Source organism: Salarias fasciatus, chromosome 12 (assembly GCF_902148845.1).
Source record: "Salarias fasciatus chromosome 12, fSalaFa1.1, whole genome shotgun sequence".
NCBI classification, from domain to species: Eukaryota; Metazoa; Chordata; class Actinopteri; order Blenniiformes; family Blenniidae; genus Salarias; species Salarias fasciatus.
In genome coordinates, this window is record NC_043756.1 from 21,955,123 (window position 1) to 21,981,453 (window position 26,331).

At 39.3% G+C, this 26,331-nt stretch overlaps 2 protein-coding genes across 3 annotated transcripts in view; one reads left to right on the forward strand and one right to left on the reverse strand.

The window, feature by feature from the left end:
- Nucleotides 1-14: 14 nt before the first annotated feature.
- Nucleotides 15-2,374, reverse strand: LOC115397798 (replication factor C subunit 5-like). Its single transcript, XM_030104259.1, has 6 exons — nt 2,234-2,374; nt 1,824-1,888; nt 839-975; nt 685-764; nt 529-602; nt 15-208 (listed from the first exon to the last, which is right to left on the reverse strand). Exons 1-6 carry the CDS (start codon nt 2,278-2,280, stop codon nt 15-17), a joined length of 597 nt encoding a protein of 198 aa, XP_029960119.1. The 5' UTR covers nt 2,281-2,374.
- A 2,589-nt stretch (nt 2,375-4,963) lies between these two features.
- Nucleotides 4,964-26,331, forward strand: part of LOC115397632 (kinase suppressor of Ras 2-like) — a 125,785-nt gene continuing 104,417 nt past the window's right edge. For both annotated transcript variants that reach the window (XM_030104051.1, XM_030104050.1), the window contains exons 1-3: nt 4,964-5,197; nt 20,996-21,136; nt 23,401-23,551. In XM_030104051.1, coding sequence (XP_029959911.1) covers nt 5,024-5,197; nt 20,996-21,136; nt 23,401-23,551 — 466 coding nt within the window. In that variant the 5' untranslated portion in view covers nt 4,964-5,023. The remainder of the gene's footprint in view (nt 5,198-20,995; nt 21,137-23,400; nt 23,552-26,331) is intronic.

The following is a 26,331-nucleotide window of genomic DNA, read 5'->3' on the forward strand; positions in this document are numbered from 1 at the left end:
GCTGGAGAACTACGTCAGACGAGATAAAAATCTGCGACTTTTGGCCACCTCTCCTGCTGGATGACGTGCTCCAGCCGGGGGATCATCTGGTCCGGGGACAGCGGGCCGAAGCGGAACCTGGTGCAGCGGGACTGCAGAGCCGGGATGATCTTGGACAGGTAGTTACAGATCAGGCAGAAGCGAGTGTTTTCTGTGAACTTCTCGATGACTGGGATGAGAGAGCGGAATGGAACGAGCATGAGATAAACCCCAGTGTGTTGGGCTGAAATTCAAAATTCATTCCTCTGTTTACAAGTAGAAATACTGCACAGACTGAAACGTACACTCCACAATTAGCCATAAATGCAGCAGATGCTCCATATTCTTCAGTTCATCTCAATATTTTCAGCGTTTTTCTTTTCTTTTTTTTTTTTTAAAGAACCTTAAGGTTTCTAAGCGGGCTGTGATTTCCCAGCAGCCAAACTGTCTGGCTGCTCAGCGAGCCGTGTGGCTCACAGTGGGCGACACCCGCGCGAACAGATGGCTCACCTCGCCGCAATGCATTCTGGGCATCCTGGGTCATGGCATCAGCCTCGTCCAGTATCACCAACTTGAAGCCCTTCCTGGAGGACACAGTAAACACACGGCGTGTCAGTCCCTGTCACGCTACAATGACGGTGCTGGGCCTCAAAACTGCAGCCGTACTTGAAGATGGTCCTGGTGCTGGCAAAACTCAGGACGGGGCCTCGAACCACGTCGATACCTCGGTCGTCCGAGGCGTTCAGCTGCAAAACAGAATTAGATTGATCCACAATTCTAACACCTTTAAATCCCAGTAACACAAACTCGTCCTGCGTACCTCCAACACCATGGAGTTGAACTCTTTCTCCTTGTACAGCTGTCGGGCACAGGCCAGGATGGTGGAGGTCTTCCCTGTTCCCGGGGGGCCGTAGAACAGCAGATGGGGAAGTTTGTCCTCGCTGATGAACCTTTGGACTGAAGAGATCAGCAGCAGAAAAAAAAATCACGCTTCTGTTTAAATGTACAGGATTAACTACCAAGGTTAAAGACTTCTGTGTTTGCTGCTGCCTTTCAGTAACATAATCACTCGTCTAATGCTTGATTTCTCCTGATGCGTTCATTTTTCAATCTTGTTTTTGCTTTAATAATCTTTCCTTGTTGTTTTTATTCTTATTTCCAGTTATTTTTCAGCTGCTCTGGCATGATGCACAAAATAAAGTGACTCTATGAGACGGATGTGCTTTCAGAAGTAATAATTACATTTATTTATAACATGTTTATTTGCACCTAATTATCTGACTGCTTGGACATTTGCCGTTACACGAATATTGATATTTTGGTTCAGGAACCACTGCAAAGTGGCAAAAGTCTCATTTCTTAATGGACAAAGAAACTGGGAATTGCCAGTCACATATTAATATCATTAAGTAACAGATTACCCACAAAAGCACACTATCACTAAACAGGAAGGTACAGGATTATGTAGATATGTCCTCCTAATTTACCAAAATTCAAACTGAAAATAACCACACTTTAGAAAGCTAGCAGAAATAAAGAATTTATATCAGTTTAGTGGTGAAGTTTATGGATAAAACTAACATTTCAAGGGGTAAAATCTCATCCCTGCTGGTTTGTTTGTCATTTAGTTTTCTTTGCGTTGTGTCTTTGGTTGTTGTAGAGAAGACAGACATAGCGCACTGTGGTTGCTCAGAAAATGTACAAAAAAATATAAATTGTTCAAGTAAGCGCCCTGAATGTGATGCGTCGCAGCTGAACTGGTGAGAATGATTTTGAACATTTATCCTGACATTCTGCATACTTACTGGTGCTCAGGATATCTTTATGCGAGATCAGATCATCGAGCGACTGTGGTCTGTACTTTTCAACCCTAAAATACAAAGAAAAATACAGTTATTGCCAAGCTTGACAATAATAATTACACTGTCACTGTTTTCTAACCGAGTCAAAGATATTTAATGCAGCTTTTCCTGAGCTAGCTGGGTAAAATAGCACCACAATAATGGTGTACAGACTTATGTTTTAACATATATCGACCTGTAGGCGGGTCAAAATATTATAAATAGTGTTTACAGATAAGTGAGCAATCAAGCATGGCTAGTAAACTATGTTAGAGTCACGACCAGACACATGCTAGCTTGACTCTGGTAGCCTGCTAGCTGACTAACTACCGATAACGCTGTAAACCGTGTTAAAAAGACGGCTTTCCGCTCACCAGGGGAGATTGCGGGTCTGGAGCTGCGCTTTACTCGTGGACGCCATGTGCCCGGTTAATCGTGTGTTTAATCAGAGGTGAATACTTGAAGAAATAAAAGTTCTTCCTTCTGCTGTTGACGGCTGTTTGCCGCGCTCTGTGACCAAACGTACGTCTGACGTCAGCGCGTACAACCAATGGGATGTGTTCACCGGCTTCGATGGGCGGGGTCAAGGTAGCGCTACCCTCTGTATGAAAATATTGAGCAGGTAGGGGTAAAAAAAAGAAAGAAAACGCCACTCCAATCCATAAAAACGAAATTACAAATACATGCGTGCATTTAAGCTTCTACACTTAGAGCACACTGCCATGTGCTTGTAATTAGTTTTTCAGGTGACTTGCTGTGAATGATACTGCAGTCAATAATAAATTGTAAATTTATTCTGAGGAAAATGTAAAAGTAGATCAAACTTTTCTTGAACATAAAGAAATAAGGGCCTTCTCTTGAGATTAAATTGTTTTGATCACTATTTTGTTCACTTCACTCATTAAAGTCAAGTGAATAGTCTATTTTAAAACCTTTCCCCAATTCCAAACTCACTGCATCATGCTCTTTATAGTCTACTAGTCATCTCATACTTCCATCTGTCTTGTAAACCAAGGTCCAGAAGGGGTCCAGGTTTGGCAGGTATTGGAGCACCTTGGATGAAATCTGGGTACACCCTGGACAGACTGCTACTCCATCAAGACAAAATAAGGTGAACAGTTACTCTCACATTTCTTTCTTTTTTTTTTTTTTCAACTGAGAGCAGAAAAGAGGAGTACCTGGGGAAATCCATGCATGCACAAGGTAGAATATGTAAATGCCCACAAGACAGCTGTTGAGAATGCAAACTAATACTGTCAGCAAACAATTATACCCTCTGCATTTAATCTCCAAATGAGAGCATTAATTTTCACTCAAGATATAACTAAGGTTTGGATCTTATTTAATGTTTGGTTTCCAGTGTTGAAAAATCCTGAACATGCAAACAATAGCTTTAAATGGAATCCATACTACAGAGGTTTTAATTCAAACCAACCAGGTGAGAGTCTAGTTTAAAAATACTGTGGATCAAGACTAGAGAAACGTATTGAAGGATACTCTTTGTAAAACTCCAGTGAGATCATGATGCAGTGATGAGTTCCCAGAATCACTCAGTCATGACTCAGATTTCTTGCATATGGGAAACAATAGAGAGTGAATACATGGTCAGATCTTTGGTGAAAATAAATCACTTTCAGAAAGTTAGTTAAAAAAGAAAACAGTGATTTTTCTGTCACTGCTGTCGTGTTGTATTTCAGTCAGATTTAATTCAGAGTATGTGTGCATCACGAAGAACCACTCATAATGCACTGTTTTCTCTTTGAATTCTTCATATTACCATTATACCTACATTACTTATACTTTACTAAGAAATGTTCAGTCATTTCACGCACATTCATAGTTTTGGCAGTTTCTTTATTGCAGGATGTTTAGTAATTGTTTGTCCACTCAAAGACAAAATCTGAGAGATCAGACCAGCTGTTTACGAACAGTCAATCAAAATACCATTCACCCTTTTTAATGTAGTCATTCATGCATTAGAGTATGTCATCTGAGTCACATGTTATCAGAGAAAGACAAAAAAAAACAAAACAACAATTGCATTTCTTTTTTAAAGGCCACATAAAATCTTGCCTGGCAGCCCAGTGGGTTGAGCCAGCTCTGACTTCTATCATTATTTCACTTCACAGATTTGAATATTATGTTTATATTGTTGAATATCAGATTATTTTAGGCATAAATAGGCATGCTGAGGAAAATCTGACAAGTCTATATAAATTTGTGAATTCGGTTACAGTTATGAAACTGGATTTTCTAAGATTATTCATGCAAACTTTAAGAATACTTTAAACACCTTTCAGCCAGATCAAGTGCTTCTTTTTAGATTAGAACATGCACAGCCTAATCTCACCATAATTTGATTTAGGTGCAGGTGTGTATGTGAACTGTGATGATCCCTCTTGGTGGAAAGGTAAAAATAAAGTGACCCCCCCCCCCCCCCCCCCCCCCTCCCATGCCTGGGATTGAAGCAGTGGCGCTGTAATCTCGCGAGAGCGGCCCCTCTCGGCGGTGCCGTGCGCTGCGCTGCTGTTGCTGTGGGTTTGATTGACAGGAAACATGTCGGTGTGGTGGGAGCGAACCGGGATGCAGCTGCTGCCAAGGGAGACAGGGAGTACCTGCATCCGATCCACACATCAGCACCTTTAAACAGAAGGGGGGGTGAAGAAGAAACCCACCCACCCCCATCAGGCTTTCCCCTGATCCATCTGCTTAGGATGCGCTGAACAGCTTCTCTCTATCTTTTTTTTTTCTGTTTTTTTTTCTTCTTCTTCCCTTTTCCTCCATCTGAAACGAAGGGGGCACCCAATGGATGCTGAGGCAAAGCGCGAGGTCCCGCTCGATGTCTTCTCCTCGTGCTTGAATTAGCCTGCGGGAGCACCTGGATGAACCGGGAGGAACTCGGAGGACTGTCGTTGCAATGGAGTCGGCTCTGTCGCGGCGCAAAGCGCGTCTCTGAACGTCCAACACCTCGGTTTCATGGCGCTCTGCGGGTCGCTCCGCTCCGTGGGCTTCTCCACGTTTCTTTTCTGAATTAACATTTTTTTCCCCTCCCCATTCTATTTTACCTTTTCTTTTTTTTTTTTTTTTAATAAGTGTGTTTCATTTTTTTCTTTTTTTTTTTTAAGTGCAAAGGGAAAAAAATAACGTCCACTGCTCGCAAAACTATGAACGAGGAGATGACCAAAAGCGAGGAGCAGCATCTTAGTTTGCAGAAAGCCTTGCAGCAGTGCGAGTTGGTGCAAAATATGATAGACATAAGCATTTCTAGTTTGGAGGGTTTACGGACCAAATGTGCCACATCCAACGACTTGACACAAAAAGAGATCCGCACGCTGGAGGTAAGCAGGATGTACATCTCTCACCTACATTAACAGGGGCTGCTGTTTATTTCTAGGCCACTGTGCAGGCTTTTATCTTTTCTTTTTTTTTTTTACAAATTGCCCTGGTTTAAAGCATACATTTTGCAGCCATGAAACGTGCAAAGAAAAAAAAAAAAGATGTTGGTGTTTAAAGGCGCGCTGCTGTGTGGTTTTTTTGGGGGGGTTTTGTGCAGTGCAATAAATCAGAGAGGCCACGGGGCTGCAGTGGGCTGCTGGAGACTTGCGCATTCTGCAGGTGGCGGGGAGAGAAGGTGGCTCTTCTTCTCCGTCAGGATGGGATCTGAGGCAGCCGAGGCCTGTCGGCAGCCCCGTGTTTACAATCCATTACCGATGTGCCACAGCCTGCGCATCTGCTCCGGCGGCGCAATCCCGGGCCCGGCGTTACGCAAGGGGCGCGCAGATTACTGAGATTGCTCCAAAATATCGTTATCCGTTAATTGGCCCGTAGGGTGTTCCCGCAAATTGCGTTGCATAAGAGCCATCATATGTTGTATGTTTTTTTTTTTTTTTCTTTCCTGGAAGATATCCCTCTGTCCGCTTTGAGACCACATAAAACCTGTCGGAAAAAATAAATAAAACCCGTCCCTGCTCTTCTTCCTCCTCCTCTCTTTAACCAGTGTCAAGCTGTTACAGGACATAAAAATGCCATAAAGTGCGATAAGGTCACTGAAAACTCACTATTCCAGCCCTGCGGACTGAGCACAGCGCTTAGGGCCTGTAAGAATCTCATGCTGATGTCTCAGGAGATTTAAACAAACACCATTAAGTGTGATAAGGTCCCTATAATATCACCACTGAGTATCTGTGAGTGTGTGTGTGCACCATCAACACACTTCTCCTTCCTAGTGAGGGTATAATTGAGATCTGAGTGCTTATTGTGAAACCCCCTTAAAAAGTCTCAAACATGTTGCGTATGTATGTCTGAACTGGATGAAAGGACAGAAATTTCATCTAAGAACGATGAAAAGTAGTACAGGTGCGTATTTCCCGTTAGTGATGTGCAGATTGGTGTGAGCAACACTTAATAGAACTCTGTGGAAAGTCTGTTGTTTGTTATTCTTGGATCAAGGTGCAAAGGTCATGGGTTTGAGTCTGGGCCAGGCCTTCCTGTGTGCAGTTTGCACCTTCTACCTGTGCATGTGTGTGTTTCTCTCCACGTGCTCCAGTTTCCCTCCGTGTGCTCCAGTTTCCCTCCATATCCCCTGCCACACACGGCCATCATCTTTCAGACAGCCCATTTCTACTGCACACTGTTCTGTGGACAGTATGAAAATAATTTAATAGCCCAAGGAGAAGACAACAAGCGTCTTAACTCTGTGTTTAATCAAAGCCAGGCATTAAAAAAAAAAGAACTTTCTGTGCTCGCTTTCCAAAACCAGTCCTTCTTTGGAGCTAAAATTGGAAACGTTGTCTTTCTCAGGTTAAAAACTGGCCCACTTTACAGACAATTTACCATTTTCAACTCATTCAACCCCTCAGCATCAACTGCAGAGGTGTTGATGAAAGAGTTTCAGCAATCTGCACATTGAGGCGGCACATTAGAAGCTGTTTTTTTTTTTAACTTTTTTTTTAAATAATAATGATAGTATAGTGTCACAGAGATGACACATTTTCATTTGATCTTGCCACTTCAGTAATGAGCAAATAGAATGAAGTAAAGTTGATGAAACTTACTGTACATATTAAATCTCATTCTGGAGTGAGACAGTTTCCAGTTCTACTCCACTTTTTTGCAGCAAACTGCATTTTCTAAAAGTAAAACCTGATTTTACTTTTAAATTATGAAATGTGTAATGTATTAACACACTTGGTTACCAATTTGTTATTTGTTTTAGTTTAGACACACCAAAAAAGTCAAGACTCTTAAGTAGCATTTTTCAACGAGGGCACAAGTTTGAGTTGGAATAGTTTGGACGAGAAAAGAAAACACACCATCTAAAACAGTTTGGGTTTTCTTGTTGATCAAAACAATTTTGCCAGCCAGCAGGGCAGCATGGTAGAAATCTACCTGGTTCTTTTGTGTCTTTCTGTGTGCAGTTTGCATGGTCTGCCTGTGCGCTTTTTACCTCTGGGCGTTTGGATTACCTCCCTCACTCCAACAGCCAGGACTTGAGGTTAATAATTAACCTGAAATGTATTATCAGTGTAAAACAGCCTCGCTGTGTGTGTGTGTGTGTGTGTGTGTGTGTGTGTGTGTGTGTGTGTGTGTAGTCTGATGTACTGGATTGTCCAGGTATGGAGGAACCCTGTGAATAATGTGAAAACACAATGCGGAGAGCTGTGTAACTTCACAAAAATTCAGATTTTAATGTTTTGACTTGTATTCCTTCAAACAGTCCTAACATGACCTGACCTGACCTGACCTTTGTCACATGACTGGACCAGTTTGTATGATGGAATGACTGAACATGCAGGTACACACATACTTACCTTAAATGTTACATTAAATTGATTAATTGCAGCCATATTCACTGTTGTGGCAAGCAGACACACAGAAACATCAAGATTGAATTGAAACAAACATTACAAAATAATGAAAGCTGAAAGTTTTGGCACGTAAGTTACTTTCGAATATGAAACAAAAAAACACTTTGAACTCCCCAAATTTATCATCAGTGGTAAATTGTTCACACTTGCAGATGCAGCCACAAAAACTTCAGTATAGTGAAAATGCAATTTTGCACTTATTAAACTCAATAATATCTTATATTTACTACACATCTATCGAGGTTTCATTGTTTATAATTCTACAAGAGAAGTCATGAAATTTAAGAATGCAGTGAGTAGAAATATTAGAGTATATCATAAGATTAGATTTTTTCACCAGAAGCCCTATTTTCACAATCAAAATGTAAAAAAAAATAGTCAAAACCTTTTAATTAATGTTATGAGTGTGGAAAATGTGTCGAGTGTAGAAATAACTGGAACAAAACTTCAATGATATTCATTTTTTTGACGCACCTACATGTATGCAAGCAAGCCAGTGTGAATAGAAATTATATGCGAAATTTTTTTTTACTAAACTTAAACTTAAAAAGCTGGACGAAAAGGGAGGTGACAAAATCATCCTTTTAATACTTTCAACAACACATTTCAAATTAAAACAACCAAACCAATGAACTTGTATTGACGTCTTAAGTTTAATTTCACACAGCTTAAAGCACACTTTATTTCCCTGCACAGAGTTATAAAAAGTAGACGTAAAGTCACATGTCATCTCTCTTATGAACTCTTTTCATTTCTTTGGCAATTCAGATGCCTTGGTTAGCAAAGTTAATCAGTTTATGAGTATCCTGGCAGTATGGCTCTGATATTCATTAAATTCCTGAAAATAGAGAAATTAATATTTTTGCCCATATTCTTCAGTATATACATATACTAATTATCATGCGCTTCTCAGTATTGTCACAAACACAATATCATTACAGAACTGACCGATCTTCAAAGTTATTGAAGGAAAATGGGCAGAATATCTCATTCACTATGCTTTTTTTGTGAAAATGTGTTACTCTCGGAAACAGAAGTAAAATTGAGAACTTAAGAAGTCAAGACGCCAGGTCACGGGGTTGGCCTGGTTGTTTTGGTGATAAAACCACAAACATTTATGTAGAGAACAACAGGCTTTATACATTAATGGTGAGTACACTGACGCTCGCAGTTGGATTGCTTTTACGTCTAACTCCACAGTAAAAATACCCAGGAGAAAATGGACAGGCAGTCATGACGCTCTGGTGGCAAACGTTTTTGTACATTTAATCGAGCATGAGCAGAAGAATTATATAGTATAACTTCAATCTGATGTTGTGTTTCTGGAATTCATATCAAACTTTGTTGAGACTTTACTGAAATGCAACAAATGACAACAGTTTGCTGCCATTTTCATTGGATTGAAGTTATATTATTGGATCTAAGCAGCGAGTCTTTTAACCTTTCAGTGTAAAAGCATAAAACATGCTCATGGTGATTTAGATCTGGGGCACACATCTTAAATCTTTAAATGGTAGTGCCCATGGGAACCTGCTGAGACATGTTCAGTGAAAGCAGCATGATTGGAAACTTGTCATGAAGTTTATAAAAGTCTCCTTTCACAGTCCTGTTAATCCTTGAAGCAGGTCTGAGCGGGAAAGAGTCGACAGCCTTTGTTTTAGAACGTCAGGATACATTCCTGGTAGTGCTTTGCTTCAGTGCTTTCATGAGTCAGCTGTGGCTCAGGTGGTGGAGCGGATTGTCCTCCAATCCCAATATCTATCTCTCGGTTCAATCTCTTACCCTGCTAGTTCATTTGTCAGAGTGCCTTTAAGCAAGACACTGAACCAAGATGGTCCCAGTGGTATGTGAGCATTATGCATGATAGCTATATAAATGAGACTGTGAAATTGCTTCAATAATGAGTCATATAAATGGAATCAGTTAATTTGACTAGCCTGTAGTGCTTTTTATGATTAAGCTATATGATTAAAAGAGCAAAAAAAATCAAGGAAAGTTATTGTGTTTGAGCTGCGATGCTTTGATCTGACCAGTTTGTGTATTTGAGTGTGTGGACTACTGCACTAAATAGCAGAAAAACCAATGTGAATTCAGGCCAGAGTGCTATATTTTGGAAGCCATGTATTGTTGTGGGCTTCGATTCTGCCGTTGTTAAATTTAGAAGACAAGTCCCTTGTAAAAACAGATTTTAGAGATATCCAAGAACATGTACAGACCTCTGCAAACGCTTCTGCGCCAGGATGAAATCATTTATTCTTCTTATTTGCCATTTTGATTATTAAATGAATATGAAACAAAATATTAAAAATACTGAAAAGAAAAAATTGGCATATTAAAGAGATAAACATAAAAACAAACATAAACATTATTGAATATGAGGATGTGCTCCTGTGAATGGTGTTCTTGTCGTCACTTTGTCGGACTTGTGGTTGTCTTCATGTTATTGGAGCTTGCTCTGGGTGAAAGCAGGTTACACTTTCAGCAGTCCGTCAGAGCAGACACAGACAAACCATTTAACCACATGCATGCTTTGGGACTGTGAGAGGAACCCACACTGTGCTCGCTGTGAGGCAAGGGAACTCTGAACTGTGGAGCTACAAAGTCCCAGGAGAGCATGGACAAAAAGTTCCTCTGTGGGAGCCGTTTCCAGAGAGTTGCACCACTGTCCTGTGAACAGGGCTTGATATCATCTTAAGTTTTTAAGAATTCTTAGTAAGTTTGTTAAAATCAGTAAAATATCAAATATATTATACCCAAGTGATGGACCCTCTGATACAGTGAAGATTTTTCTACCACATCCTCGTCATAACGAACCTAAAATACAGACTGTACCACAATCTGTTAGCAGTGTTGAGCGTTGACCTTGTTTCATCTGAAAGCTTTGCTAAGAATAGCAGCAGCCTATACTACTATCTGGATGAGGTGTCAGACTGGTTTCCATTATTATGATTACACATTGTTGGTGGTTTCCCTTGGATACACAGGAGTGATCAATGCACATAATGAGCATCCTTTTTTTTTTTTTGGAGGGTTTCATGGAGCCATGTGATAGTGTGTCACGTGATCCAATTATGTATTTAGTATAATAGAAATGAATGCAGGTCAAAACAAGTGTACTTCATTCATATTCAGATACAAGAGCTGAACCAAGCATTTATTGGCTTTACACTGTCTTCTAAGAGCAGTAATGTTGCAGATGCTATTTTTTGCTTCAAAAGCAGAAATGTGGTGTTTTCAATTGAGATGATAAAAGGCTATGAGGAACAGTTCAATTACCAGAGTTCACAAGGATAAAGTGTTTATGCTTGAAGCAAACTAGGTCAAATGTTCAAATGTGATGAGAGTTGTCTGATTATGTCTAAAGCCGCAAGGATTTATACTTTTTTTTTTTTTTTTTGAACTAAAAGCCACACTCAAAGAGTATGTGAAAGGCTGAATGCCCCGCTGGCAAAGTCTGTCTGAGGGACTAACAAAAAAGTAGTGTATTGCCACTGTCTTCACTCAAGAACACATCTATGTCCAATATTGACCTTATTTAGCTTGGTGATTGATTTACACTGACATCTATAAATATGTCTCCTCAGCTACAACCCTCTGCTGTAGTGATGGGAGTTTTGACTCTTGTCACAGACCCGGTTCTCACAATTTGACTCAACTCTTTCATCTTCCAGGCGACTCGTCTGATGTTTTTGTCAATAAAATGAACATTTAGCCAAAAATAATGCAGAAAGAATTAGTGAAACTAAAAATATCTTACACTATATTGTTATATGTCTTAATATACCCAAAATGGAACAGACTCATGAGCCTCTGTATGCCACATTATAAACTTCAAATTATAAAGTGTGAGAACTTTTTGAATGTTATCGCCCAGGAAGTCTATGTTTCACCTGTACGTTGTCATCGGTAAACCTGCCGCCGCCCCTCCTGCTCACTGTGTACACACATACACACACACACAGACGCTGCATATCGTGTAGTGGACCGTTCATGGAAGTTACTCAGCTCGTTGACTTAAAGAGTCGGCTATAAGAGCCGCGTCGTCCATTTTTGACACATCACCACTTCATTGAGCCAGTAGAGCAGGAGGCCGTGGCTCAGTTAGTAGAGTAGGTTCATAGACTTCATCTCCCCCGGTCGATACATACGACAACGTGTCCTTGAGCGAGATTCAGGTCTCCATATTGCTTGCAGTGGACGACTTGAGCAGCTCGCATTTTAGCTTATCTCTGTTGGTGTTTGGGTGAATGTGACTTGATATACTGCAAAGTTTTTTGAGGATTGTTGGAAAATTATTTCAACAACAGCTAGGATAGAGCTTCGTACATATTTGATGTTATAGTCCAGGCACGCGGGAAGGTGTTTGAAGTAGAGGGGGCTGGCAGCTGAATGAATGAAGGAGTGATGTCATTGCATTTTTTTCCCTGCTGCATAGCGCATCGCCACTCAGGCTACTGGCTGGAAGCCATATGATACACACAAATAAACATAAAGAAGTTCTAACAAATTCACATTGTATTACATTTTTTCTCCACGAGGAGGTCGGCAGCAATTCACCACATGACAAGAACAGATAAGAACACAATCACTTTCACAGCCATTTTAAGCGCTGTCCATGGTGCTGAAGATGCAAAAAAACAATCAGGTGGGTCTAAACTCCAAAACTCACCCCCTCTGACATGGCAGATAGTAAGGATAGATTAGAATAACACCAATCTGTTGGTTGCTTGCTGTTGGTTTGCGGAACACAAGTCCTGCAAACCAACAGCAGGCAACGAACATATGGAACAGCCAGCGGCGGGTTGTGCTAAGCTGCTAGCTGACGTGACTTCAGTGTCAGCTGCCACAATGTTGTTGTTTTTACCTTTGTCATCCTCAGGAACATTCAATTTTGATTTTTTTGGAAGGATTGCCTGTGAAAAAATCTGATATTCTGTTCTGCTTGCTGTCTGCCATCATTGTTGTTTGACTGCGAAGAAGCTGCTTCCGGGCGAGGGAGGAGTCTCTCAACAAACAATTTAAATTTAACGCCTTTTAAAATAGATTTTTCCACATATTCCTACAGCTCTGTGTAAATCAATTCCACACATACTTATATATATATATTTTAGTCAACGCTAATGTAACGCTAGTGTAAGGTAAGCTTGCAGCCGCCGCGGGGGGGGGGGGGGGGGGGGGGGGGGGGGGGGGGGGGGGGTGTTACAGTTACAATAATAGATTTAGACACTAAAATTATCTCATCAGGTTGAATACAGGATTGTAACTGAACTGAACTCTTCTAGTTTATTTACGTGCTCACATCACCCCCGTCTTCAAGGGGGACAGAAGTTTTCCTATTAGCAAACATGCTATTATCACTCTTTTCCATTTAGAGTTGTGTTTCTGTCCATGCTGCGTTTTTGAATCCAATATTGATGCTATTTTTAGTTTAGTTCTCTGCTTCCAGCAACACCTGAGGGAAATATCTGGCTAATAAGCTCCAGCCGTCTATTGAACCATGTAGATTAAACCTAATCATGAATTCAGGAGTTTTGTTGTGATGGTTGTGAGCATAACTGTGTCTGTTTTGAGTCAAGACAACTAAACTAATCAATTCAATTTGTTTTTTTTTTTTGTTTTTTTCAAGTATTGTGGAACATCTAAATTTATGCTGGCAACTTGCTAATGTTGAGTTTTGTCCCATTACTCATGTCCAAATCCAGTTTCGGCTGAGTGATCCATCTATTCTACTCTTTCTTCAGGGGTTAAAGTATTGAAATTGCTTCTGTAGATTACACAGCGTAAATATTTCTACTTTTTTGGGTGAACCAGAGATCAGACAGTTTCTAGTCTATTTTTAAAGCTTGCTGTGATCAGTGCTGTAATTCTGTAAGAGTTGCGAGGAAGGTAAAATAAGAATTAAAGTTGTGTTTCACAAAATAATGTTCTGATGTTATATATGTTACATACATACATATCATGGTACCATTTTATTCTGGGTTGACTGAAAATGGCAATTTTAGTTTATTTATGGAGAGTTTTTTTTAATTCAATACTTTTGTGATACAAGCCTTCAGATTGCGAGAGGGTCATTTTACTATTTTATTACCTGATCTCTTTTTTTAATACACTATTTGAGTGAAAGGATTTTTTTTCACACTTATTCACAGAAGTCTGAACACATAAAAACGGTAGTGTTTAAAGGTGAATAAAGAAAACCCTGTTCACTCAGCACTGCCCCCTGTAGTGAGGCAGATGGCCTCAACTCCGCATTTTCATTACAGGTTATGGTAAAAAACAAACAAACAAACAAACAAAAAAAACAGACAGACCACTTACATATATGGACCAGTTTTTACCTCTACACTTTATTTTACACCTTAGAAGTCTAAATTTGAGAGGTTTAACTGATTGGTTGTTCCCTTTTTCTACAGGAAGAATATTCATTGCAGTTCTAGACATTCATAATGAATAAAGTCCAGGGCTGTGTTCGAAACCACATACTTACCTACTACTCATACTAACTTATTGAGTATGCAGTGTGTTTACACTGGCAGTATGCGATTTTGAGTATGCGAGAAGTTCCCGGATGCATACTGCATTCGCCAGAAATGTTGAGTATACATCGTGTGTTCACTACTCATACTGAAATTGCCCAAGATGCAACGCAACGGACATTTGAATAAACTTTATTCAGTTCACAATGACTGTTTCTTCATGATGTACATTTAGCAAGCCGAGTATGGTTCGAGATTTAATCTTCCCTCCATTGTTTGTGCTCGTAGGTATGTTATGTTACGAGATTTCTGATTGGATTGACAATGATTAAAAATAGTAATAAAAAAAAACAAAACAAAAAAAAACAAAAAAAAACCCCTTACATCTGAGAACAAGTCCATGCTGAAAGCGACCATGATGTACCGAAGACGGCGAGCCGATCTTTGTTGAAGAGCCGAAAAAACTCTCCGTCGGTAAAGCATCATAATTGGCATCATAAGTGGTCCGTTAACGGGACACCGGTCCAAACGGCGATGTTAAGCGACATATATTGCTGAAAGATTGCCTTCTTGTTTTCAAAGTAAAAGCACAGATGTATCACTGAGGCTTTTTTGCATGAGAAAGGGAAAGGGGTGGTTTATTTTGGTGAAAATAACCGGAAGTGCGTTGCTCACTGCGGCTGGCTTGAATTTCGCCGAATTCGTCCGAACAAAATCATAAACGGCTGGTATTCGGTCAAATAAACGACACACTCGGGCTCTAAACCACCACTTTGCCGCCTAATTTTAAAAAAAATCTCGATGAAGTTATACATTTGACGAGTTTAGAGCTAAAGTGAAATCAGCTTTAGCAGATCGATTTCTGCTCATGGAAGAAGTGCAATGCATTGTGGGTTATTATGTAGTATGCTGTAGTGTAAACGCTTCGCATACTGTTTGATGGACTGAGTAAGCAGGATGCAGGATGGATAGTATGAGTATGTAAGGATGTAGTAGACAGTATGCGGTTTTGAACACAGCCCAGGACTTTTAGCCTGACAGATCAGATGCAGCTGGTGAGACAGTGACAGTCTGCTGCAGATTCATTAAGTGTTCTCGTTTATCTGGATTAACAGATAACCCTAGTCAAGAGGTCGGGTTAGCTTGTGTCTGAAAACGTTCTCCATGACAGACTTTAGAGTCATCAAATTTAAGAGCCTGCCTTAATTAATAGCTAAAATGCTGGTTTAGTTGCGATGGTCAGAATTTGGTTGATGTCAGGGAAGGTGACAGAGTAAATAATGAGGCTGTACGGATGTAGAGCTGAAGAGGTTTAACTGCACTATTGGTCCCATTTGATTGGTTTTGGCTCCCCATTGGCCGAAATAAGAAGTCTCACATGTTTATTACACAAACATGTTCCTATCAATAATAAATTACACAACAAGGATGTTGTGGTAACTTCTAAAAATAGAAGAAGACTTTCCCCAAACTGGTGCGACAAAGATGGAAGTATAGCATTCTTGGAAATGTCTTTGTGTGTGCTTGATTGTATGCCTGTGTTGCAACACATGAATTCAGTAATGAACAGGTGTGGCCAGATACATTTTTCCGTAAACTGTGGGTCTGAAAAGCTTGGAGAATATTCAGCTTGTAGCTAATGACCTGCTAATTGCTATATGAGCTTCACCTGGATCAGATCTAAAAACTTTCTTTTAAATTTTGTTCATATTAAGATGTTCTTTCTGGACTCAATTTGACTCCCTTAATATGTTGGAGCTTTTCTCTAAACCACACACAAAGTTCATTCTTATCTTTTCTCAGTGAACAGTAATCTCAGTCTAGGCCTTCACGGAAAAAAGAAAGAAAATAAAAACAATAATAAAATGCTTGATTTTCAGCATCATTTAGCTCATTTTTCTTTATTTTATTAGGACCAATATTTGAGTAATATGAACATATTTAAGCTACCACCTACACCACGATTCTAATATAAATGTTGAAGTCGTTTCTACTAGAAACCACTTTGTGGCGCTGTGGCCTCCTTACCTGTTTATTTGGCGCAGGTGAGGCTCATCCTGCAGGTCGATCACTGATCCGAAAAAAAAAAAAAAATTGTTTCAGCATTGTTGATCTGCGTGGTTTCAGGGTGTTCTTCTACTTGGATAACACTGATACTTTTAACTTGCTTGTTTGGAAATACTTCCAGCTTTAGCAGAAGTGTTGTGCCTGTCCTAACAGTCTGCGCAGCGACGGAGACAGAAGGTGAAGATAATAAAGTGGGATCATTTTCAGCTCGTGGCTTGCTTTTGTTAGCCTGCTAGCCCCAGCAGCTTATGCTCGTGCACCTGCAGTTCAGTATGTCCATGTGGGCTTTTAGCTTTCATTGCCAAATCTGCTCAGTCTATTTTTTAAATAGCTATACCACTCATTTTTAAAAAAGACTTTTAAAGCACTTAGTGCATAGTTGCATGTGCCAACTTGTCTTGTTCTTAACAAGCCAGGCTGAACGAACTGGTCAACTTGTCATTACCAGATAAACTAGTACTTCCCTGATAGTTAGATGTCGTTTATCAATAAATTGTGTTTCAGGTGGCTGTTATAGACTGCTTACAAACAAGCAATGAACCTTTTATTTAGACAATCAAACAACTTTGTCATGAAAGATAATTCAGATATAGATTATTTGAACATAGGTCTGCGGAGGGGAGTCTGGTTTTGATATATAAAGCACTTTCAAACCTATAAATAAAAGGTTAATTGATTGATTAGCTTACCAACTCTTTAAAACGTTTTATTTTTTATTTTTTAAGTGAATATCTAAACAGTCTTTCTCCACATTGTGTATTTTATTACTGTTTGAACATCATCATCATGTCTGTTTGTTAAGAAAATTGTAATATGTGTAAATATCATTTGAATTTTGATGATTAGAGAGTGATTTTGAGAGTGAGAGAGAGTGATAAGAAACCCCTTGACTTGTGGACGACAACAATCATCGATTAACATATTTCAAGGTACTGTGGGACACTTGCTGCATCTGAAAGATGCCCATGATTCTTTTCTTAGTAAGGATACAAATGTTTTGATGATTAAAAGTCTGAGCTGTTATTCTATTTATGTCAGGCAGATATATGCATGTCATTAATCCGCGCACAGATAAAGTGAGTGGAATATTCTTAGTCGACACAGTGCGAGTCTTCGCGGTGTTATTTGCTGCAAGACATCCACACACTCGGCCGGGGTGAGTGTGTGCTTCTCCGTAGGTGTGGATGGAGCAGTCGCCTTATCCGGCAGAGTGTTAGCGGCCGTGGGCAGCTGCTGCTGTAGGGTTTTCTGCATTCAGAGGTGACTTGCCGGTCCCTCCTCCACTGGTTTCTACTTTGGTATGCGCTGATGTAGGCCAACGCTGTCTAATTTCTCGCAGTCATTTTGTAGGTGTACTCTTGGAATCAGGCCCATCCACATGCATCATCCTGAAGTCTTTCAGCATCACGTCACTCACTGTGCTCCTTGTTTTACCATCGCTTTCAATCAGACCCACTGTTCCCGCACAAACCTGCTTAGTAACAAAGATATTTGTATGTCTTGCTTGTAGAGATGAGACACTTGAGTACAGTTGTGCCGAGACAAAACAAAGCGTTGTTTGATTTAACATGTGGATCACAGTTGTTTTCTTAACATTTCCTTCAAAAGCATGACTAATTATTATTTCCCATTTGCAGTCGAGTTGTGTGTTTTGTAAAAGACTTAATTGCCCTGGTTTACTGCCTGTCTGGTGAAGAGCATGTTTCTGGAATAAATCTGCTTTAAGTGGGACTAAATACGAAGTAAAACAGATATAACGTAGAATAGTTATTGTTTTCAGCAAGTTTTTTTCAGGATCACTGGTTAAGCAATTTGTGGAGCTTGCATGTTCTTCCTTTGTTGCTGTATGTTTTCTTGAAGTACTCCAACATCTGAAGTCCAAAGACATCCGGCGAGTTTATTTATTTAGCGCCATTCAGACATGAGCCTTTATGAATAAATACATTCAAAGAAGGTGATTAAGAAAGGCATGCAGAGGAGAATGAATAAAGTAAAAGGTTTAATAAAAGAAGGAAATAAGTTAAATCTACAATTTAATGGAATGGTCTGGGTCTAATTTAAATGATGTGTGTGTCAGCAGTCCTCAGGTGTTCAGGAAGATTTCAGCTCAGGTGCAACGTTATGTTTTATAAAAACTGAAAGGGACCCATAATGCAGCAACTGCAACTTCTGAGCTGTCTCAGAGACAATTTAGTAAAATTATTAACAAATTTAATGGAAGGAAACCCTTCGTCGATCAAAAATGTCAAAATGACAGGGTAAAGAGTGGTCAGGTCACAAGGTCTGGGTTTCTATATGACAACAAGTGTGACTACTGGAGTCTTTCTAGTGAGCTTGATTGGCTTGATTGACAGCAGGTGTGCAGTGGAGGGAACTGAGGATGAAGAAAGTTTGGGATGAACAGCAGAAGGGGAGTGGCTTGATTCACCTGCAGCTCTCTAAAACATTTAACATGAACTAGTGTCTTTGGTTCTTGTTTGGTCAGAAATCTGGAAAGCTGGACTTATTATTGTCTTAATATATGTGATCGTGACATGTTCAGGATATACAGTATCCAGCTATCTGCTTGAATAATTTTGAGTGTCATATGGGCGTTGTGGATGATATTGCTCAGGAAGAATTAGAAATGAATGATGGACTGATGAGTGTTGGAATATGTACTGGTGCTCTCCCTTTAACCTCATGATGTGAGTCTCTTTTGTGCTTTTTTTACCAAAAGTCCAGTTGCTGATTAGATTGGGGAAAATGTCGACATTATCAGTGAACAGACTGGCTGCAGATTGTCTTAACTGTGAAGAAAAAGGACAATGCAAGTGAAGACTCCTGATATTATATTCAAATATAAAATAATGATAATTAGTCAGTTGTACTTACACTGTGGACTGTGGCTTAGGTGGTAAATTGAGTTGGCCTCACATCCTGATATGATTCCTGGTCTGTTTCTCCATTGATGTGTGAGTTTATGGGACTAATGCAGCAGTGGTTTGTTATGTATTTAAGTGCTTGCATACAATACAGTATTGTGTGATGTGATAAAATAAGAAAAAGTTGTTTACGGTGAGCTGTTGAGTGAAGAGCCACATACTCAATTTATTACTCTTATCTCAGTGTCAAAAATTTTACTGAAGAGATATTTTTAGCTTTAGTAATCATGCATAAAAATGTATTTGTATGTGTGTTCATTGCAAGCCTTTTCAGCCCTCTCTTTTATAACACGACATATAAGAATATCAAAAAGTTGTTATACATTCCATCTGTATTATGGTGAGTCAGTTCAGGTGCTCAGGATTATTACACATATGTAAAAATGTGTGTACATTATGGGTTATTTTGAGAATTTGAGAATGTTTTATGACCATAATAGAACTGGCTTAATACATTTTTTGGGTCAAACTGCATGATGTGACCACATGTTCTATGCTTTTAAAAATCCACTATGATCTGTAAGTTATAAAGCACATGGTGAACTGAGACCTAATATTGTTGAAAATTATGTTCTTTAATTCATATTACAGGTTTATGATGTGTTGCAATATTGGAGTACTTTGCTGCACTAAAACAAATAGAGATTTGGAGTTGTAGTTACAGTATTTATTTGGAGATTAAAATGCTACTGTTTACTGGCCCATTTGAGTTTAAACTGTGATGCATGTGAACCTTTCCGTAACATGAGTTTGAGACACCCGCTCTAGATTTACACATATCAAACAGGGATAATCATGCTTTATACAATCTAGAGCAGAGCTGAAAAAAATAGAGTGAGAGTGAATTTGTCTTCCAGTGTTTTGCTTCACTGCAATGCTTTGGCAAGTCAGAGATGACAGAGGCTGTTGGCAGAGTGATCCGTGGGAACTTCAGGGACACAAAGGCTGGGGACCTCTGAGTTCCTCTTCTCCATAGCAGGCGGGTCGCAGTTACTGTATTATCAGTGAAGGATTTCTGGACAAATGTGAGGCTTTTCTGAACCGTAAAGTCAGCACTCTGTTAAAAAATGTTTTTTCTTTTGGTGTGATTTGACTGTTGTCCTCAAGCTAGACACCCAGTTTAAATAAAAGCTTCTTACTTGTCGGCAGTCTCTAAGGTTAATTTGGTCGAAACACCAGAGCTATTTTTTCAGTTGACGTATTCTGATGTCTTGCAGCCAATTGTGATCATACCATTAATAGACATAAAATTGCAATGACAGATCCGTACAATGTGAGAGTAGAGTTGCACTGATTTAGCATTAATTATTGTGAATTATTGTGGGATGAGTCTCAGTGTCTGAAACACTGGAGGGCTTTAAGTTGAAAGGATGGCTTTTTTGGAATCAGCTGTTAACCTAAAACCAGTGCCTAGAGAAAGACCACACATGCACAGGGGGATCATGCTAACTCTGCACCGAAGCCTGGATTGAAACCAGGGGATTTCTCACAGTGAGGCAGAAGTGCTTACCACTACACAGCTGTGCAGAACCGCTTTCTGCAGCTCCAATGAGTTCGTCTGGCCGTTTAGTTCCTGCTTCTCGCCGTCATTTGCTAACGTGTTTCTCTCAAGAACAGGTGTTCTGCTGAATATTGCATGGCTGCTGAAAACTGCATCTGGTTGCAGTGGAAAAGCTCAGAGATGATCAGAAATCCTGACAACAGCCTGGAGTGTGAATCCATGCAGACCTCCAGGATCAGGAGAGATCAGCACCTCCCATCGGAGCAGGCTTTCCCTCATCTCTGGCCTCTTTGTTTCTCAGGGGAAGTTGGTGAAATACTTCAGCCGCCAGCTGTCCTGTAAGTGCAAAGTGGCCTTAGAGGAGCGCAGTGCCGAGCTGGAGGACTTCCCTCGCCTCGGACATTGGTTCCGCATCGTCAACTTGAGGAAAGAGGTCACACAGGTGAGGGCGCTGTTTAACTTTTCTCCACCAGAAAAATCACCAATCCTGGCCTCATAACTTTATTTAGATATTGTTATATTTTGTAACCAAAAAACTTCCCAGATGAGAAGAAATTACTAGTATGTGCGTTTTTCTACAGAATACTAGAATTCCATGATTAATAGCATTAAAATAAAAAGGAAAGAATAGAATATCATAAATATTAAAAAATAAATGACAACATGTGGCTAAAATAATATTAGGTCAAAGTATAATTTGCTGAGGAAAACTAGCAATTTCATCCTCCTCAGATTATTATCAAATGCAGTTCTTTTTAAGAAAGAATTACTTTCACAATCGAGAACACAGCAACAGAATCTGTAAAGTGTTTTCATTTTCTCATTTTTGTAATCCCCTGCAAGTCCCACCCCACTCAAATTATCACTGCACGTCCTTTAATAACATGTGGACAGTGCTATGAATTGTTTTCACCTATTTGATGAATCAGTTACATTAAATTGAATCTTAAACGGAGTTCAGTTCTGAGTTTGCTGTGACTGAACTATTATCAGTGGTATAAAGGAGAATTGTGTACTATTACATCATGTACAGCTTATATAAGAAAATTAAATGATTTGCATTTGTCCTGCATGGTATGGGATGATGCTTAGTGTAAAAACATACAGAACTCGTATTCAGTCACATTCTGGCTGTTCTGGTTTTCTTCCACAATCCAAACACTTGCACTGGAAATTCGTCAGTTTCGTGTCGTATCTTATTTCATCGCTTTAAATTATTAGTTGTCAGTTTTCTTTGCCAATTATGTGTACACTCATAACATAAGATAAAAAGTTTAAAGCATTAAAAAAAATATTATGATAAATGTTTTAAGGTTATCAGTTGTTTGACAGATGTCCAAGTCCAGAAAACCCACAGTTCAGCCTACATTTCCAACTTGAGGGGGCACTGCTCTGTTTTACCTCGTTTTTAAAATGTGAAGTAGTGTTGATCATGACAGGCAGATGAAACAAAAGGGTCAACAGGGACAGCATTTAAACTGAAGGGTAGAAAAAAACTAATAAGTAATGTCACAAATCATGAATATAGAGCAGATGCATCTCCCGAAATTAGAATTAATTTCAATAGTTCATTTTTCCTATACTTCAGTTCAAACTGTGAAACTTCCTTATAGTTTGAATATAATAAACATGACAACTTCAAGTATGCATTGTCATATATTTTTGTTTGCTACAGTTATTCAAATATTAAGAAATTCTTTTACCATATATATTATGATTGATAAAATAATTGACAAAACAGTGACATTTTTAATTATGATATTTTTTATAATACACATAGAATTACGAACAAGCTGGTAGAAATGAATTGCAAGTGAAGTAAAAAGGTAAAATGTCTTATTTTTTATGGTTTAATCATTGATTGTTATTATTATTATTGTAATATTGTTTATTGTTGGATCACAAAGCTAAAGCTGATAAAATAGTGAACAAAAAAGTAGTTTTTTTTAAATGACCAATAAGTTTCTCTTTAGTCATGTCTTTAAGACATTTCAGGTTGATCACACCAAACTAGTTGTAACAAAAAAAAAACCAGTTGATATCCTAAGCTGCATAAACAAAATCAGTGATTTCTAACTAAAGTATTGCAGAACCAAGTAGTTACGTTTTATTCCTACCCCGTTTCCGTAAAATACTAACGACTCCCAGAGTATTATCTTTTTTTTTTTTTTGCTTCTAAATAATTAAAAAACTGCCAGAGAGAAAAAGAATGGAGCTGTAAGCCCCTGTACTTGTTATTGATGTGACCGAGAGTTGTTGTCCAGTAGGACTTTGCAGTCATAAGCAAGACTTACCAGCTTGTCACACATTGATAATGTCTAACAAGAATTATTCTCTTATCAGCATATGATTGTACAAACTAGTTGTTTGTACTTGTACTAGTTGTTTTTTTTCTACTGGGTGACCCTTTTGGAAACGCCTCCATTTCCAGGAACCTCCATCCAGATAGCCTTTCGTCTTCTATATGGCTTTATTTAATGCAGGAGTCAGTCGAGGTTTACTGTGAGCGAGGGACAGGTCACCGGTCTGTCACACACACTCACTTTCGCACCTATGGGTAAAACACAAAGAGCACAAGACAAGTGAAAAAACATGAAATCCTGAACAACAGTGTAGCAAAATCAAAAAAAAAAAAAAAAAAAACCTGGAGCGTGAAGCGCAGGCTGCCGTTAAGCAGAGGCCGTGGTGTTCGCTGCGTGTCTCCAGGAGATGAGCCCCGGTGAGCTGACCCTGGAGGGCCTGCTGGACATGAGCGAGGAGCAGGTGTGTGAGCTGCTGCAGAAGTTCGGCGCCAACGAAGAGGAGTGTGCCCGACTCAACGCCTCCCTCTCCTGCCTCAGAAAGGCCCACCAGCTCGGTGAGGGTCCAGCATGAGCTCACACACACTGAACACACACTCCTCCATCCAAAAGTGCTCTTGAATAAAAATAGGCCCCGACATAAACAGACGCTGTGTTTCATCTACGACTATCCGCCTCATAAAATAAGTGTGTGATTCCCTCTTCTGCCTCACTGTCAGTGGAGGGTACTATAAGAACATCTGTATATACAAATTTGAATACAATCCCTCTGGATACAACATGTTTGGGGCATTATTAGGAAAAAACAGTACTGCAGTGTACGACTCATTTAAACTTCCTCTTTGGGAATTGTTGAGTATTTGAAGTTCCTGAATCATTCAGACAGTCCTGCAGCATGAATGGATCAAAAATGGCATCTGAGAAAAGCTGAGAGAGGATTTAACGCGAAACACTCCAACCATTAAAGGTTTGTGCTTTTTAACACAACACTGCACCAACCTGAGGGATTTAATCAACACGATCAAACATTGATTGAATAAGTGATTTACATTTATTTCAAACAGGTAATAAACAGAAAATCAACAGAACCATCAAGAAAAATTGTGATTGTTTCAAAAATACAAGCTGGTTAAAAAATTGGATGTAAAGAAATCTGTTTATCTATCTATCTACAGGGTTTCTATTTCCATCACATTTCAGTATAAACACATATTCAGAGTGGGATGTCTAAATGAGCCATGTTTTATTTGAGAATTAAGATGTTCCTTTTTATTTTTATTGTTGTTATTTTGCTAAAGAACTCCGTTTCCTGAGACATCTGTGTGTTTAAGGTTGAAAACTAAGGGGTTTTAGATCAGAACATGATCCTGTGGTGAAATTCGCCTCTGCATGTGAACAGTCCATCGCTGAAACCACAAAGTTGAAGCTCAATCTCAAAGGAGCAAAAAGCAGAAAAAAACAAGTTTTTTTTTTTAAGAATTTACCAAAAGAGAAGACCAGATTCTATAAACATTAGCTGAAATAAGTTTTGTGAAGCAAGAATTAAGGAATATGTTTACTTGAAACTTTCATGTATTGTTTTTATTCTATTTTCAATTCTAAATAAGAAAAAGTTTTTGCAATTTAATAATTTATAATCGTGAGACATAATGATAGGACATCTTCTATGGCTTCACAGTAAGTCTGGAAGCATTGCCCACACTGTAAGGCTCTGTCACTTCTTTCTGAATTGATGATTTAACTTTGCAACAATTTTAAAATGAATAATTTAACTTTGGTTTGGATTTTGGATATAACTACAATAAGTGTTTGTCACCAAATCTTCCAACCACTTGGTTTTCTGACCAGCCGTTCTCCTTGTATATTAACTTTTGATGCCGTTTAAGTCTTGTTTCCACTCCGTAGTATGTACTGGTACCGCCACAGGTACGGTACAGTAATTGTATGAACCCTAAATCTATCAGCTTCTAAAAGCGTTAAAACATTTTTAAAAAATTATTATTTCATGTCATTTTAAAATCTTGACACTCCCCATCATCTTCCTCCCTCTTTCAATACAATGATATAGGATACTTTAAGTATTCCTTTCTTAAAAGAAATAAAATTATACTTTTGAAGATGTGAAAGTTTCCTCTTTCTAAGACAAAGATCCTGACATCAGTTTCCAGAAAGTTCTGGTGACATCAGTCTCTATTAGTTCTCACATGAATTATAAAAGAGAGGGTCAAACTACAGCTGTCACAGATCAAAAAATTAAGGATATTGTTTGAATAGTTCATTTTTAATTCAATTGACGATTAGTGATATATTTATGCAATTGAACATTTCAGATTTTACTTTTTACCATTGGGAAAAAAAAGATGCTTGTGGACATACCATGAAAAATCTTTACTCTGTTGCACAAAATACACTTTCAGTCACTGTTTTTAGACAAAACAAGGAAAGAACAACAACTTGAGTGATGCAGAGTGGGAACAGTCGCTCATGCAAACAATAAAAGGCACCTCTTTGAAGGAGATGAATTCATCTTGAGCAGATTTCAGGAGTCACAGTTTTTAATGTAATGTGATTGTTTTACACAAGTTTATTTGTGTCATTCCCCCATTGGCCACCAGGTGGCACCATCGGACCGCTATTACGTTTCAGAGCTTCAGCGCCACATGTGGCAACAACACGTGTGAACCAGAAGGGGGCAGTAGAGCCTCGCTGTGATTGGGGCCGGTGGGTTTAGTAACAACCTTTTGTAAACCCTTTTGACAGCATATCTATTTCCTTTCTACTCCCACACACACACACACACACACACACACACACACACACACACACACACACACACACACACACACACACACACACACACACACACACGCTCTGTAACAGATGTCCTTTCAGTTGGAAGACTCCACTGAATCATTAAGCAAATTAACTTGACGGGTAGTATTTCTTCAATGTGCCCTCAACAAAACTGTACTTTATTAAAGCAGTATTTTATTTCAAGGAGCTTTGACTTAGCTGTCGACTTGCCGACGGACCGTTTATTCCTTTTTTATTCCTGCGCCGCCTTAATACCAGGCAGTGTTGGTGCTCAGCTGCCCTCTCCAGATGCTCCCCGTCTCTCTGAAGGCCCCTGCGCTCGCTCCGTCTTCCTGAAAGCCGCTCGCTTCCCGCTTTATATTTCTCTTTGTCTTGTCACTTGAATAGAGTTTGGGGGCAGACTGACTTACAGGTATTTTAGCCTGGTGTTTCCTCAGTCCAGCTGGGACCAGGGGCGTCAGACATCTCTGGAGACCTTTCTCTCTCTCCATGCTCCATCACTGTCTGGAACCTCAGCGGTGGA

What these genes read in the sequence shown, in the direction of transcription:
- LOC115397798 (XM_030104259.1), bottom strand. Translation starts at nt 2,280, where the DNA reads ATGGCGTCCACGAGTAAAGCGCAGCTCCAGACCCGCAATCTCCCCTG. An exon ending in TAAAGATATCCTGAGCACCA is followed by an intron (nt 976 to 1,823) that starts GTAAGTATGCAG and finishes TGATCTCTTCAG; the next exon opens with TCCAAAGGTTCATCAGCGAG. An exon ending in AGCACCAGGACCATCTTCAA is followed by an intron (nt 603 to 684) that starts GTACGGCTGCAG and finishes TGTGTCCTCCAG; the next exon opens with GAAGGGCTTCAAGTTGGTGA.